At 31.9% G+C, this 18,772-nt stretch overlaps 1 protein-coding gene across 1 annotated transcript; it reads left to right on the top strand.

The window, feature by feature from the left end:
- Nucleotides 1–368: 368 nt before the first annotated feature.
- On the top strand, nt 369–9,950 carry LOC132948991 (trypsin-like). Its single transcript, XM_061019728.1, has 7 exons — nt 369–814; nt 2,169–2,238; nt 8,266–8,446; nt 8,755–8,963; nt 9,034–9,239; nt 9,386–9,446; nt 9,530–9,950. Exons 1-7 carry the CDS (start codon nt 737–739, stop codon nt 9,658–9,660), a joined length of 936 nt encoding a protein of 311 aa, XP_060875711.1. The 5' UTR covers nt 369–736; the 3' UTR covers nt 9,661–9,950.
- The last annotated feature ends 8,822 nt before the right edge of the window (nt 9,951–18,772 follow it).

Genomic DNA, 18,772 nt, shown 5'->3' with positions numbered 1-18,772 from the left:
CATGAACTGCAGCAGTACACCCGGGCGTTCGACGCTTGACCTACAAACGGCCAGTGTCGCTTTAATAAAAACACACACATAATATTATTATACGTACACGTAATACCGTTTAGGTATTACCACTATTATTTATTATTATTATTATCATCATTACCATTAGATAATACGTGGGCGGGCGCGCATGGTGTACGTCGCGCTAATAACCACAACAATAATTATAATATTATTGCGCGCCTACGACGGTAACAACAATAATAATAATAATACCTGACGGCGGCGGCGTAACCTTACGGCCGGCGCCGTCCGTTCAAGGCTGCGCGCGTGTGTGTTCTCCTCCGCGGCCGCGTTATCGCGCGCGCTAACGCGTTTCCAACAGTCGCGCGACGGCCGGCCGGAGCGTATATAACACCGGTGCCGCCGATCCTGTGCGCCCGTGGTCCGCTTCGTCTCGTCCTCTCGTCACGTAATCCGCGCGTCTCAGCCGACTGTCAGCCAACACCGTCGACGACCATCGCAGACGATTCCGCCGACCGGTAGACGCCGCCGGACGAACCGACTCGTGTGCCGCCCACCGCGTGTAACATTCGCATCGATCCGGCTTTACGTGCGCACACAGAGCATCGTTATATTATCGTTTTATAACCACTGCAGGCGAACGATATAATTTATTATATCTTATAACGATAATATTATCGTCGCAACTTCTCCGTGTACTTCGCTGTAAACCAGCCGCAAGATGCTCCCGATTGTCGCCGCCGTCCTGTTGATTGCCGCCGTCCAGGTCGTTCAAGTCGCCGGCGCCTACACACCATGGGTCAGTATGATATTATATGACATTGTGTTCATACTTATTTTATGTAATTTTTTTTTAAATAAATAATAACAATTTATCTGTACGTCAAAAAAAAATGTCATTTTGATTAGGTAGGCACGTGATAAATGATACAATGACAGAATATTGCAGGGAAAGCACTCAGCAGTGCCACTTGACAGTTTCGTTTAGTAGATATCAATAACAGAGTTAGGAACCGAAATTCAAAATACCAATATTGGGACCGAAACATTAACGGAACCTTGTTTCGATTTTTTCAAGAACCTTCAACCTAAACAGAAACCGGAACCGATTTTTGTTGATAGTGAAGTTTTGGTTCCAATATTATTTCGCTATTTTATGTATTTAAGTAACGATAATTAGCTCATAGACTTTGATTGTAAATGTAAACCTACATGGATTTATTATTTTCTATTTCTATACTATACAAAAGTTTCGGAAATCGATAAAATATAAGTAGTTACCAAAATTGTAATATATAAATATATTATAAACTCACTTCAAGTTACTTTAATTAAGACAGCTATTATTTGATTTTATAATTATTTTAGATATCAGATTTATACCTACTTATTTAATTTTTTTTACCTTTTGAAAAAAAATGTACTTATAAACACTACTTACCATAGTATTTACAAGAATATATATTCTGTAGTTAAGAACCAAACAAATCATAAAATTTCCAAACTTTGGAGACAATCTCCAGGCCAGGTCCGTTGTAGACGTCTCTTGGGGTAATCGGGAATTTTGCGGGAGGAAAGACAATTAATCAGCTAGTTTTAATAATGGATTAACGTTGACAAAACGAAAAGAATAGAGGTAATCTTTTCTTTATCAACCAAGGATCAGTAGGCTTATATTATACTACTAAGGCTGGAAGATTCAGTAGAGCTCCATGCCGGAGAATGACTTATAGAACCTTAACCGTGGCAGCCACTGGTTGGTCTAATAATAGTTTGATAAATTAAGATTTTTTTGCTGGTGGATAGCTTGGACCGGAAAATTGGGTGGGGCAGAGAATATTGAGATTGAGCTAATTTTTTTTTCCGAGGTAACAGATTTCGAAAGACGATTTTCCCCACATTGACAAATCGCCAAATCCACGTACCTATGCGCTATTCGAATTCGACTGTTTCGAAATCACCTGTTGCACGGCCGGGTCCATAGCGTATTAATAGTACTGCAGCAGTATAGTATAATCACATAATAACGATGGCGACCTCGACGAGAGTATAAGGTCCTCCCCGGGAGTCATATGCACGCGATACCGCCAGTGTGCTGAAATGAATATATTGTTATATTGAATTTATTTACGTGTCGTGCGTTTTGTTTTCAGGATCATTTGTTCGACTACCGGGATGAACAGGTGCCGGACGAACGGCCTACCAGATATTGCGCGGCGTGTGGTAAATATATAACAATAAAAACCAATACTAATCACGTCATGTATACAAACATTATATTGTTATAAAAAAAAATATTACAAAATATATATGTATAAACGTATGAGTTCCGGACGTAACGTTTATTTCTTCATAATTTTTTTTTCCGTTGTTTTTCGCTGTTCCGTGTTTTCCAAAACAAGCACACTCTTCGGTCCATTATAAGTGATCGCGTTTTACCGGAGATTTAACCTCCTACAGCAGGGTTAAGTATATAGTTATTGTCGTTACTATATAGAGTATTATTATTATTGAGTAAACGCTAGAAAAACACATGAAAATCACGTTCACGGGGGGGGGGGGGGGGGGGGGGGGGGACTTACGTCATTCTTACGCATTATTTTCTGTACACAAATGGGGTACTCCGCCATCGGACGAAACATAAAAGGCTATAGTATGCCTTCAGTCACATCTCCCGAATCGTTGAGATATTTCGATAATAGTACAGCTGTTTCGGAGATAGTTTTATTGTATTTGTTTTTAAAAGGCCAGCTCTTAAGGCTATATATATATACGCAAAAACACAGCACACACGCGATGCTCTCTGCAGGTCGAAGTGAACCCGAAGGTCCTGGGTAGGTACACATATTATATTGTACACTAAAGGAATCCGAGTGATGTTTTCGTTTCCATTTGGTAAATAATATTGTTTTAGATTCCCCTCTCCCGCCATGGCTGCAATGACAACTCCATTGAAACAGTCTTGTTATTTTTGCGACCAAATGGAAAGAGCAAATTCATAGGTTCTTATACTTGTATATTATTATAATATAGTGTTGTCCCCTTAAACCTCCGAAACAGACAGAAAATTGATTTACGACACGCTGGCACGCGTCGTTGTGTTTTCGCTGCAAATCGACGTTTCGCGCGTTACGATAACACCGCGGCGCAATCGAACGAGTAGCGTTCAAAATCGAATTTCGTACACATGGCAGTTTAATCGACCCGAACGGCGGCGATCATATACATAATATAAATATTATAAATTATTGTGCAGGTAACCTTAACCCAGATACGATTTTCGAAAAATTATTCGCCTGTCTGTGGTACGTTTTTCATAAATTATTATTTGTCGATCCTCCAAATTTCCAAACGTCCACTCGAGCGGTGGTACTTGTAACTATAGTAGGTACAATGTTCGTTATTTATTCGGATTTTTATACTAATACCTATCATTACAATATATATTAGAAGCTCTGCATATGACAGCTATTGGTGCTTGCGTCAAACGAGATTTTAAATCGTAAGGCGTGTAAACATTGTTGAACGTAGGTATATGATTTTCTAAATGTCTATGTATACCTACCTACATCAAAGCTTTATTGCTATGTACAATATACAGGATATAACAGAAAGATTTGACAAAAAAAAAAACAAAACAAAACAAAAAATTGATGCTAGTTAAACGTATGACTAAAATTGTGAAAATTATATGGATAATAAATAATTTAAGAAATATACTCATGTCGGGAAATTCCCAAAGATATTATTTTTAAAAAAGTAATTACGTCTTAAATTAATTTAAGTACTCCAAAAAAATATTGATTTTTAAAAAAATTCTAAAAAATAAGCTACTTAATTTAGATTAATGTTTTTACTACGTATAAAATTGTTCCTATAGTCACATTTGCAAATTTGGCTATTTTAAAATCTTCCAAAAAATGTTGCATCAAATTTTAAAATTTTCAGTTTCAGTTTCAGGAAATAAAATTGAAAAAACGTATACTATAAATGTATAGCGCATGTTTTTATGAAATATTATATAAAATATTTTTTTAAGTATTGATTATAACAAATGTTATTGCATTAGTCACTCAATAGTCAGTTTTTTCTATAATAAAGTGACAAGACTCGTTCAGAGCTTATATTATTTCTTCAAATTTTCACAATTAATAGATTAACCGTTTTCTACCAGTCACCTAATTCGGGACGTTTTTAAATATAATTTGACGAACACAATATTTTAGTTTTTTATTTTATATTTTAATTAGATAATAATTATAAATGCATAATTAATATTAAATATCTATAATATCTGCAACTATAATGTCTATAATACATGTATGACGTAGGTGTTATTAAGTGGGGCTAAATAAACATAAACGTCAAGAATTTGTTATTCTTAACGGCGTGTTAATTAAATTTTAATTGAATTCGTGTCAAGTTCTAAACTAAAAGTATTATTAATTTAAATTTTTTATTATAATTTTTGTTTTGTTTTTACAAAAGATTTTCTTGGTCCCATAAATGTATTATTAAAAATGATAATAGGGCAAATCTTCTTAATCCCTCTGTTCTAAAATGATAACGTTTTGAGATATTTTGCAAACATTATTACGCATTACATTAATTTTTTCCATATTCTGTTTGGGTAAACTATATAAGTAATATAGCTGCGCGTAAAGGGTTAAGTAACGGTTACTCACTCGTTCCCAATCGCGATTTATCGTGTTCGTGGAGTAAATGTAATAATATATGATGATAGGTACTATAATATGATCAAATTATAAACAATAATAATAGTACGTAATCCTTTGTTACGTACTTACGAGTTGCAGTGTTATGGTTAGGCGGTGTACATCACTTCGATTATAGAATATTATAGTCGCTTGTACAGAAGCTTTCGGTTATTAATTATGTCGTTAATCAGTGTATATTATGTAGGGCGTAGGTACCGATAAAATCCGCGTTGCGACTGTCGGCATAATAGATATCATTTAAAATCGATTTAAGCATTTTTACTATAGAACAAAATAATTATACACAGATATACGTTGCATGTATGTAAGTGCATGTATACGAACAGTTAACAAATATGGGTTAAAGATATATCGGTCCCCGAAAGACACTATAGACACTCCTGCAGTGGAGTGTAACATATAGAGTTCAAGATTTGCTCAGGAAACTCCTTAAATATGGGTGGGCGTGTATTGATAGAAGAAAAATAGGTTAATGGAAGGTATAACAATATTATCAGGGGTAGGTCACCTGATATTATTTTAGCAACACCAATTTTGTTTATGATACACTCAGTTTGTCCATTTCAACCGTGAACTGTTAAATCTCAACTTCCTCACTAACTTAAAAAAAAATTAATTACCTACCTATCACATGGTATAATATCTTTACATTGAATAACAATCTGCACAACTTTCATTCTCACCAACACTTACAAACTTATTATAATATTATATAGGTATATGTTATCAAATATTAATTTATTATGAATTTATCAAGTAGTCAAATATCTATTCGTAATGTGCACATCTTTATTTTACTTTTTTTTAATTATTTTGAATCTGTGCATTAAAAACAATATTTTGTAAAAAGAGATGGGCTCCTAAAAACAAAGAATTCGTACCCCCTCCCTAGCTATCTTACTTATTCTGTACTTGACAGTTAGTCTTTTACCTATTTAGTTAACTTGTAATGTCAGTTATAAGATACCTATATTGGATCGGCACTTTATTTAGTTTTTACTTTTTGCGCATGATAATAAATAATATTAACTTTAGGATTTAGGTAAGGACATTAGACTGTTTTTAATAATTATTAATAATATTAAAATGCATCCGTATACATCGCGCATAATAACTGCAACTACCCTACTTTCGAGTGTCCAATATACACCTGACGAATCATGGTTTATACCAGGTAGTAGATAGGTGGGCAGGTACTGAAAAGGTGTTGCCATAAATACAAATAGCAATAAACTTGTCATTTTAATATTTAAACGTCGCCGTATTTGATGTAGGTATGTAAACATATTTTTATTATAAACAGCGGTCGCCTGGCGCGCTCGCTGTTACCTATAATATAAAACACGTTTAACTTTCTTCGATCGGCCTAATATACTATAAACAGTATTTCACTAAATAACGACATTTATTATATTTTGAATATGAATGGAGAGTGGAGACATAATATTATATAGTATAATATATCGTTTCGGAAGTAATTTACGTACGAAAAAGAAACACGAAACCTCGTCAGTTGCCGCTGCACCTGTCCAGCGACATATATTAACATTTAACTGCTCGTTCCATTTTCTCGCTCATAATATGCTACATAATCACATTGTAACGTAAATTTTAACGACTCCTCTATATTTACGTTTACATTGTACAAAACGCACATAATTTTAACCACATTTACCTATATCATAAAGCACGTCGTCGTCGGTGGCGTATTACATATTATTGTCATTATTGTACGTCGTACACGACGATAACATTTCACAGCGTGCGTGTAGTTATTCTGAACCATTTCGTTTTCGGCAACTGCGACAAAATCTGTGTACTTATAATATGTGCGCTCGTCTACGTCACGTGTACCTACAACTGTTATCTAATAATTACATATACATGTTATATATTATTACTGCATACCTCAGAAACAACAATTCGTTCAAATTCAGATTTGATTAAGAAGTCGATGTTTTCAACAACGTCACAACCCGTTTGTTCGAAGATTTGCGTTAAAAAAATGTCCGTACCGCCACAAACCGCAGACATCCCAAAATTCCAAAAATTTGAGTTTGAATCATAACAAGCGTAGAGTTCACGTAATTGTAAAAAATGGGGTGAGCGCTGCAGTGATTAAAAATAACAACAATATTATTACTGTTCACAACACCTATAGGTATAACACTATTACGCGGTTAATAGATTATGTCAGTTCGGAAACGTCCGTCACGGAACCCCGACCAAGAGGGAAATCCGAAGAAACACTGCGCATGTATAGATTCGGCAAACGATATCGTGTATAATAGCTATATTTTCAAATTTTAATTGATGGTCTTTTTGGCGGAATTGATTGTGCTTCCGTGTAACGACGGCCACGTATGATGCATATATTATAATATTATGATCTCCATACACATTACAATATTATTACGATGTTCCGGAAACGCGACCGTAGATTACTTTAATAGTCTTACCTAAATCTCTTAACATTTTTAATCTTAATATAACTTTTTTAATATATTACATTATTAACTATTCTATTATTATTATTTAGGCACGAAATAATATGTACAATGGTATTTAGGTACTAACATTTTAAGCACAGCAGATTATAATGCCAGTTTCCCGTTTAGAAGAATGTGCGAGCCGTAATACTAATAATTATAACCCATATAGGACATGGCAAACATTATCATCGTCGTACGACATACCTATATATATAACTACAACAGCACGACGACTTATCGCCAAATTCCTATTTGTGGTTAATTTCATAATAATAAATCGAATGTACCTACAATAGAAATGAACAGATGCAGGGCCTGAAATAAATGTTCGTCTTTATTAACAAAAAACATGCGTAATATTATTTATTCATGTCACATGAATATTATACACAATCGAGTATAGTCTAGCTTGGTATGGCTGTAGCCCAAAGCGCAAAATATGACCCAAACGCAACCCAAAATCACAAAAATAAATATCCCATAAGTGCAAATTAATTTTATAAAAAAAAGTGTATTTTATTAAAACCATATAGTTATTAATACTATGCTGTTCGTGATTATAAAATGAATTTAAAAAATTTAAATTACATATTAGTAGTAAATATTAATTATTATAAAAACACCCACAATCAAGATAATCAATTTAATTATAAAACATTATAATTAAGAATTTACATTAGAAAAAAAAAAATTTCATTTCATTTCATTTCATTTAATTAGTATAATATTATAAATAGTACCTTAATATTAAATTTTAAATTTGAAGCCCGCAGTTTTTTAAGTAATCCAATCTAAACCTATAGTGTAACAAGTACAATATTGTATCAGGTAATACAATTTATTTTTGGCCTTTTATACCATTACTAACGTACAAAAGAGCAAATTCGTTTTGCGCTTTTGGTCTATCGAACAAAATAGACAATTTGCGCTTTTGAGCTTCACCGACTAAGTATCTATCATACGTCATTACGTCATAATGTCCATTATATCGTCTGACCGTGGTTTTGTTTTCGAAATAGATAAACCGTGCGGGACCCAACCGGAACGGAGGTCGGCTTTTGCAAAGATCGTCAACGGCAAAGATACACGAGAAAACGAATTCGGCTGGGCGGCTACGTTGGCGCGACGAGGTCAGTTCTATTGCGGCGGCACACTCATCACCAAGAAGCACGTGCTTACCGCTGCCCATTGCGTCGAGAAGTAAGTATACTATATAAGTGCACAGTACTTATATTTACATATACTGCGTGTCTACGACAAAATACTGTATTGACACTAGGTATACCGCGATCAACGGTTATACGATCGGTTGTGAAAATCTTTAATCGTCCATAGGTACGATGACATTTTTGGTATTGATATATATACCTACCTAGAATTATGAATTTCAGAATATTTTAAGTATCATTTCCGTTGGTTCCGTGTAGTCTGGGATATAGCCGATTTATCAAACCACTTTACAGTGCTGCTACACGTTTTTCATCACGATTTCCGTTTCGGTTTTTCAGTTTCAGCCCCAAAGATCTAACCGTGACCATCGGTGAACACGACCGGAAAGTTGAAACCGGCCGCAAGTCCGTGCACCACGTGGCCCAAATCCACCGACACCAAGACTTCAGACTGAGCACTTTCGACAACGACATCGCAATCATAGAACTTCGTGAACCCGTGCCCATCAACAGCCCGTGGGTTCGCGTCGCGTGCTTACCCAAGTCCGGTGAGTATCTACCATATATATATATATATATTATAAATACCAAACTTAACAAGAATTTTTCCATACGCAGCCGACACGTCCTACGAAGGTATCAAGGGAACCGTGATCGGATGGGGCAGATTGGGCGAACGCAAAAAGTCCTCCAACATCCTGCAGAAAGTTGACGTACCAATCATATCGAACGCGGACTGCAAGGATATGGGATATTCGCCTGAGAAGATCACCGGTAACATGATATGCGCTGGATACAAGGAAGGCCAACAGGACGCCTGTCAGGTATAAACCGTATGATTTTAATAATATTATAACATTTACGACAAAATCGTTCTTTGCGGATGCTTACAACTTTGTGTGCGTGAAAATGTTAAATATTATGACTTGTGAGTAAATTAGGTACCGTAAATGTATTATATTTTTTGCAGGGTGACAGTGGTGGACCGATGCACAGACACATAGATTCTTCTGATACTATGGAAGTTATCGGTATGTATAACATACATAATATACCTAGTTACTAGTGAAATTAGTAATCTATATATTAATCAATCGCGTAAATCTCTTTACAGGTATCGTGTCTTGGGGCAAAGGATGTGCCAGGGAAAATTATCCAGGAGTGTACACTAGAGTGGCCAACTACTTGGACTGGATTATGGATCACACAGGAGACGAATGCATTTGTGGAGCCGAAAGTTCCTGAACACATTTATTCGTTACCTCATTTTCACAACTTACATTTGAATATACCACACTTAAAATTATTATTATTATTAATATTACTCTCGTGTGCATAATTAAGTATAAATCTAAACGTATATATTTATATAATGTTACTACATAGTTTATAATTGTATTAACCACCGAATATGATTACCTACATTTTAATATTATATTGTTATTTATATATACGATGTAAATTACGTAAAGTCTAGTCAACACACGCATGTATAATTATTGAATTTTAAATAGCATTAATTAATACGATTTTAACATTGTTCTACATTATTATATATTATAATATAATACCTCTACCTAATGTCCTTATATGTACAATAACTGTATGCGTTAAAAGTTAGTTTCCGGTATTATCGGTTGGTCGCGCCAGCGCCTGCGCCAGTTACTCCGGATATAAAACCGTGACAACCGAACCGTTTTACTCACTAGATAAACGTATTTTATAGCCACGTTTCCACGGCGATTAACAACTCTAAACGACGAAGTAAAATATACATAGTAATATGTGTTGCATATTATCATGGACTAAGATATAAAGAACTGGAAACGCGACTGCGCACAAATGACGTGGTTATAGGTCTAAAGTATAAGTAGTCGTGATAACAGGAATTATACGAATAACTTTTTCTGCAAGTCCCTAAATTGTCAAATATCCGCAATGAAGTACCTACGGTCGATCCTAAATTAGTGATCGTAATAATCGACATTACACGGTTTAAAATGTAAGGGAAATTCAAATATACATCAGGTACTCCGCAATTACGTCAAATCTCTGTGATACGCTCGTTATTTTTGATTGGTGGTTCAAAACGTATAGGTAAACGAGGTTGAACCCTTTTGTTCGGACAAAACAAAATGTGTGTGCGTAGATTGCGCGTAAACCTCGTCGACTCAAATATTTATACCGATAATAATACTTTCGTTATCACATTACGACGTGCGACGTTTTACGGGTCAGTATAAATTGCTTTTGATTCATAAGACACTTTATCGTTTCGTATACATTTAGATTGACGGCCGACTTATCGTCGCACCGTTGGCGGCGCTATAACGTGGAGCGATATTCACTTTCAAGCGGCGTAAACGTACTGTTTTTCGCGGATGTGTCGAATTCGAAATCGGATTGCTCGCGGTTTTCCTATAATATAGACAGGCCCGTCGTTAGATATTTTCCGCCCACAATTTTAATACCTCCCTTCTCAACCAATATTTATTTAATTTTGCCGCCATCAATTTCTATTGAATGCCAACCTAAAGCAACGCATGACTTGCTTGTGATCCAACAACGGGCCTGAATATATAGTACCTCTACATATTAATATATGTTTAAGGTTTTGCCGACTGTATAGCGTTACATAAATATCATTCGCGCTCAACACGAAACGTTAAGTGATTTTTATTTTATACGCTCATTGTTCCTAGTCCCCGTTGGCCGCCACCCAGCACGCCACCACCAAACAATTCGTCCCATGATAATGGTAATAGAGCTGTCTTATCGTTCGATCTTGTATACATAATTTAAATAGGAAGTGTAAACGAGCCGCGCCCTATCATCGTCTGCCCGCCGATATTATTATATGCTATTAATTACGTATCGGAAGTGGTCTTATCACTTTATTATAATAATATAAAATATACTATGAGTATCTAATAATGTTATAGACATACCGATATATAATGGCTATAAATTATAATATAATACTGGTCATTAGAAATCGAAGGTGTTTATTCGACGTGTGCAAGCCATTGTCCTATTCACGACAACATATAATAGAACACATCGCGGTCCCCGCGAAATATCTCTCGACGAAAGTAGTATATTATATATATACATATACATATTATTGTAGACAAAACTAATATATCATCTCTCAGATCGACTCTCCTGGAGCGTAGAGGTACGTACCAGTAGCTGTTATCCTCGAATAAATATGTATTGATGAAAAACTCTGAGGACCCACCAATCTACAAGCAAATATGAGAAATATTTTTGAACGATACCAAAATATGATGTATCTAATATTTTTTGTTTTTAAACAAATCTTTATTTTTATGAATTAGATACAAAATATATAATATTTCTAATAGAATCAACATTTTCTAAAGGAAAAAATATATATAATAGACAATTATTAAGTAATTTAAAACCGTCTTTAAAACAACATTTGTGTTAAAACAAAAAAAATGTTACTTTTTTTCGATTTTAGGTATTGCCGACTTACCTGTTGAACGCTATTTTAATATAAAATTACTTTTAGACAATTTAGTGTTCGAATGATTTCCGAGCGAAAATCAAAACTAAGTTAGATTTTTTACGGCAGCGTCCAGTAACAATTTTGCCAAAAAATCTCCAAAAATATTTGTTCTAAATAGGAAAGGGAATGAAAACAGTTTTTAAAACGATGTTTTTGTTACTTAGATTTTTCAAATGAAGGAGTTTATTTTGTCATTTCAAACTGCGCTATACTATTTATTTGAACTGTAACTTATTCGTTAATAAATAAAAAATGTGGAAAATTTTACTTTTTTTTGATCTTAGGTATTGCCGACCTACCTGTTGAAGGCTATTTTAATATAAAATTACTTTTCGACAATTTAGTGTTCGGAGGATTTCCGAGCGAAAATAAAAACTAAATTAGATTTTTTACAGCAGCGTCCAGTAACAATTTTGCAAAAAATTTTCAAAAATGTTTGTTCTAAATAGGAAAGGGAATGAAAACAGTTTTTAAAACGATGTTTTTGCTACTTAGATTTTTTAAATGAAGGAGTTTATTTTGTCATCTCAAACTGTGCTATACTATTTATTTGAACTGTAACTTATTCGTTAATAGATAAAAAATGTGGAAAATGTTACTTTTTATCGATCTTAGGTATTGCCGACCTACCTGTTGAAGGCTATTTTAATATAAAATTACTATTCGACAATTTAGTGTTCGAAGGATTTCCAAGCGAACATCAAAACTAAATTAGATTTTTTACGGCAGCGTCCAGTAACAATTTTGCCAAAAAATTTTCAAAAATATTTGTTCTAAATAGGAAAGGGAATGAAAACAGTTTTTAAAACGATGTTTTTGCTACTTAGATTTTTTAAATGAAGGAGTTTATTTTGTCATCTCAAACTGTGCTATACTATTTATTTGAACTGTAACTTATTCGTTAATAGATAAAAAATATGGAAAATTTTACTTTTTTTTTGATCTTAGGTATTGCCGACCTACCTGTTGAAGGCTATTTTAATATAAAATTACTTTTCGACAATTTAGTGTTCGAAGGATTTCCGAGCGAAAATAAAAACTAAATTAGATTTTTTACGGCAGCGTCGAGTAACAATTTTGCTAAAAAATCTCCAAAAATATTTGTTCTAAATAGGAAAGGGAATGAAAACAGTTTTTAAAACGATGTTTTCGATACTTAGATTTTTTAAATGAAGGAGTTTATTTTGTCATTTCAAACTGCGCTATACTATTTATTTGAACTGTAACTTATTCGTTAATAAATAAAAAATGTGGAAAATTTTACTTTTTTTTGATCTTAGGTATTGCCGACCTACCTGTTGAAGGCTATTTTAATATAAAATTACTTTTCGACAATTTAGTGTTCGAAGGATTTCCGAGCGAAAATAAAAACTAAATTAGATTTTTTACAGCAGCGTCCAGTAACAATTTTGCCAAAAAATTTTCAAAAATGTTTGTTCTAAATAGGAAAGGGAATGAAAACAGTTTTTAAAACGATGTTTTTGCTACTTAGATTTTTTAAATGAAGGAGTTTATTTTGTCATCTCAAACTGTGCTATACTATTTATTTGAACTGTAACTTATTCGTTAATAGATAAAAAATGTGGAAAATGTTACTTTTTATCGATCTTAGGTATTGCCGACCTACCTGTTGAAGGCTATTTTAATATAAAATTACTTTTAGACAATTTTGTGGTGGAAAGATTGTCAAACGAATGCTGAAGCAACACATGGACTAATTGATCACCTCCACTGGACTGCCTACCGTATTAGATAAATAGTGCTAGTGCATAACCGTTAATAAGATATATTTTCATCTGAGGCTTAACCACGTCTTCAGCACTTTTTTGCGGACGTGATTATAGGTGGGTCGAAATTTCTATCTATATTCTATACAATATATAATATACAATAGCTGAGTCTACTTGAGTGCTGAACAGTCACAAAACCGTCGTCTAATTAAATGAACAAATAATAATTAATATCATTATCAAACCTTGGGATAACCATCAACATTTCCATTATTTTAATGATATGCGCATATCTTTATTTACTATATTTCTTAACTATACAGGTATGGTAGGTTTACTAATTATAATAAATCACAATATACATACAAAAGTACTGCAAGATGATTCTTTGATAAATTATGAAAACATTTAATTAAAGTACATATTATTCAGAATTTCTTATAAGAAATAAAAATATATTAAATTGATTGTTTCAGTCAAACTTATATTATAAGAATAGAATTATGAAATGGGAAGGTTTTATGTCGGGCTAGCTGCTGCTGCGCCTGAAACTTGAAATAAAGATAATAATATGATCACAATATAATATTCTGATATTCACATGGCGTTATAGATAGGCTATTTCGCTACACCACTGCCATGGGTTAATTTTTTCGGTATCTTATAACATTAAATATAATATGTTGTACAGCATATATAATAATATAGAATATTATACTCAATGCGATAATGCTTATAAGAATGATAGTGATCTGATAAAACACATACTAAAAGACTGACAGAGTGCACAGAATCCAAAGATTTTGGTCTTATTATTTCTTCAATAACATTTAGTAATTTTTCTTAAACATTTTTTTTTTTTAAAGAATCACAGATGAAACGTCATCAGTGGTGGTCAAACGGGGGGGGGGGGGGGGGGGGGGGGATGAGGGAGATAGATCCCCCATGGATTTTTTTTTCAATATTTATAACAATTTATAATTAAGTATATTCTATAATACATTAAATTTTGTTCAATTTTTTTTCTTGTCTAAACATGTTTATATGTGTTTATATGAGTTTATATGACATGACTATATTATTATTATCTAGACTCATATCTAGGAACTAGGATATTATTATTAATATTTAGTTGTTTACACAAAATATAATATGGGAATTATCCCACTAGATGATCGAGAATTCTCAATAACAACCAGCTCTACACTATCCCAGAACATTGACCCATACAGGCAATAGTGCGATCGGTAGGTATATTTTATAATATTACGTACCTCCAGCCACAGGTCATTAGTTGGTTGAAAACTTGAAACATCGATTGCTTTATATTCTTTGTCATAACTCATAATATTTAGTAATCAACGTGATTCGTCTTTACTCTTTCGTACTCGTGTTTTCTACTGTGTGTCCGTGTAGTGCACTATAATAGTGTATAACTATCATACAGTCGATATCTTTTGTAATATTGACAATATTGTCTTTTTATATTTTCTATGTCTAATGAAAGAAAAATTACTAGCTATTTTTATGCAAGTTACTCTACTTCTAAACGCTCGGTGGATGAAAAAATAAGTAAGATCACTAATATCGTTACAAAAATCAAGTTGTGGACTTAGTGGTAATATTTTTACTATGGCTGTTCATCGTGAGGTTATAAAGATAACATCCAACGAAGTACTGGACAAATTAGCAAAAAAAAAAACAAAAAATAGATTTACTAATATAATAAAAATATTGTTAATACTATATAATATATTTATCAAGTCTGTATGGTAAACGGACATTTTTCCCCCGGAGATTTTCCCCCGACTGTTTTCGGTCTAGTAGGACATTTAAACATTTCCCCCCGATATATTTTTGATGCAGACATTTCCCCCTATCTTCTTTTTAAAAGTTTATTATTGACTAATAAGTAATGATATTGAATTTAATAATACAATATTATTTATTATTTAACATGAAATTATTTTTTTTTTATATATAAAAATATATATTATAAACATTTTTTTTTCATAAATATAATAGGTTATAAATCTATATGTTCGATCCACTGAACTACTAAAAAAATAAAAATTAAAAAAAAAATAAGCATACAATAAAATATAATTAATAATTAATAAAAATAGCTAAAAATTCCGGTATAAAAATGATACATTTTGTAAAAAACATTTGATTACTAATTCTTTTGTTATTTCTAAACACATATTTTTTAGCCTTTGGTCATATTTTTTTGTTAAGACTATACCAGTTTGGATATTTAACAATTTAATAATTGCTTTTGAATTTGATTCAAGTAGTTCAGTTGATCAAAAATATACATCTATAATTATTAATTTATTATATTTATGAAAATATTTGAAAATATTAGACAATAGGCAAAATAATAATTTCATATATTTGTATTTATATTATTATTAAATAGTAAACTTAAAAAAAAAAGTGAGTCTGTAAACCTAAGTTATAAATAAAGTTTGTATTTACCATAATTTTATTAATTGATATTAGACATAACCATGAATTATATTTTTAATGATAAAATAATGCATATGTTAAAAAATTAGCCATATCCCTCCCCATAACAAAATCATTTGACTGCCACTGTACGTCATGATTCATGAATAATATTAATCTACTTAAGCAACAATTAAAAATCTAAAAAACATATGATAGGTACCTAATACTTAATACCTAGGTAATTAATGAAGTTGTATTTACAAAAAATAATATTCGTCCGTTCATTTTATCCTAAATAATAGTGTTTTAACATTGCTTAACAAACCTTGCTTAAACCTTTATAAAATTAATTCTGTTATATAAAATAATATTTCCTCAAAGCTGTCTTATTTTGTTTTCATATTTTTATTTGATCTTTATATTGAAATTCGACATATTAATAAATTTAATTAATTAATAAAACTACCTCGTCATTGAGTAAGTCAATGTAATATACCTAGGTGTTGAATTTGAATTCAATGATAAAACATTGAATATATGAAATATTATTATCTCCTGCATAGGGTTAGCATAAGTCTAAAGTTTTTGGAGATAATCTAACAAAAATTGTAATTTTATGTGTCTATAATATATCAATAAATATACGTATATACAGGTATGGAATATATTATAATTCAATCTTTAAAATCTTAAATGACATGCATTGTGCAATATAATAAAACCTTACCCCAGAATGTATAGCCGATTTATGTGCGACTGCAGAGGGTAATCGGTAATGATGACAACGAAAAAAATAGCCAAAGTGAAATAGACCACGAAAAACTAAATAAATTATGTCAACTAAATTTCAAAAACTTTTTAAAGGCAGTATCTTCAAAGATTTTTTTTTATTATATATTTTTTTTGTATATAATGACTGTATTTTTGGATGTATTTGTATTAACTTTTATTTTATTATAATGATGTATAATTCTTATGCATTTATCTATTTATGCATTAAACCTATGTATTATCATTGATTATAAATACTAGTATATACTATGTTTTTGTTATTTTATCACTATTTTTAAACAAATATTTTCTGTTGGACAAATTTTCCGTAGCCTATTTTACGTAGGCCATTATTACCGATTAGCCTCGGTATTGCCTAGACTTGTTACCAAGAGATATATTGCAGTAGTGGTCCTAATGTGTAGGTAACTACTTCAATTTGTTGCTTTATAATAACCAAACAAAAAGTTTTGTTAGTCTTTCATTTAAAAGAAAAACTGCAGTTTAACATTATATAGATTTTGCATATTTACAAGCTCATTTACTGCTACCTAGAGAATATTTTAACGTTTTCAAATAACTGTTTATTTCGTTTACTAAGCTTAGTAAAATATGTAGGTACTAGTTAGAATACCAAGTTTTTGTAAGCCGATAACCAGGCCAATGACTGGCCGAGAGCATCATATTATAATATATACGTAGGTATACACCTATTAAAACATACAGTGTATGGACCTGAAAATGTTAATTTTTGGATACGTTCGTCACGGAATTCAAAACAGAATTGTATTAGATTGTATTAGATTATATAGCACTGCGGATTCCGTTTTAATTGTGGGTCTTCCTCGGAAGAATGGTACCTATTTGCGCTTCCGTAACGACTATTATAATCACTTTAAGTAGGTACGCATACAACACGCATATTACAATAATTATTTACAGGATATATTATTATAATAATACGGACAAAGGACGACGACGCCGACGACAGCGGCGGTGGTAATAATATAATATTATGTCGAACGGGCGTACTGCAAATAATGCGGTTTGCGCACTACGAACGATATCTCGTCTTTATAAAATGCACGCACAGACGCTGCAAACCGTAATAATTATAGCAACATAATAGGTAGGTATCTATTATATTTTAATATACGCAATAGCAAATACCATATTCTTACTATCATGTTATACAATATATACACAATTTATAAGTTAACATTAATTCGTACCTATGAATAATGAATAGATATTTATTAATTAATTAATAATAAAGGTTTTCTAGGACTTTCATCTTTACATTATAAAGATTAATAAATAATATAAAAAAAATTAGGTAATATAGTTTAGTATAATACGTAATATTTTAAAGATAAAGTCAGTTAAATTATCCAGGTTTAATTATCAAACGATAATTAAGCTTATTGTTCAACTTTTGTAACAGATTGTCTAATAAAAAAATTATCCAGGTTGTACACGTTTTATATATTATTAGTTAGTGTACTATTCAAAATCAAATATTGTGAACACTATATATATGTTCACTGTATAATTATTCATATTTTTTTCAATTATTTTTTATTATTAAAACTGTAGTCTTTAATATTATTAGTATTATAGGTATTATCTAAAATATAAAAGGACAATTTAAAATCAAACGCCTAGATAAGAAGTAGAAAAAAATATTTAAATTATATTGATAATCTTGACTCCATGGTCATTGTACAAAGTTTTTAAATCGATGCTTTCTTTACAATATGGGTTATAACAATGAGTTTTATAGTTGTGCTATAATTTTTGTGTAGGTTATTTTTCAAATTTATTTTACTTTCCCCATTAATATATGGCTAAAATATATTTATTTTTT

The sequence above is a fragment of the Metopolophium dirhodum genome, chromosome 7 (genome assembly GCF_019925205.1).
Source record: "Metopolophium dirhodum isolate CAU chromosome 7, ASM1992520v1, whole genome shotgun sequence".
Taxonomy (NCBI): Eukaryota; Metazoa; Arthropoda; class Insecta; order Hemiptera; family Aphididae; genus Metopolophium; species Metopolophium dirhodum.
The sequence above is the reverse complement of the archived record's forward strand: the minus strand, read 5'-3'. Positions and strand labels throughout refer to the sequence as shown.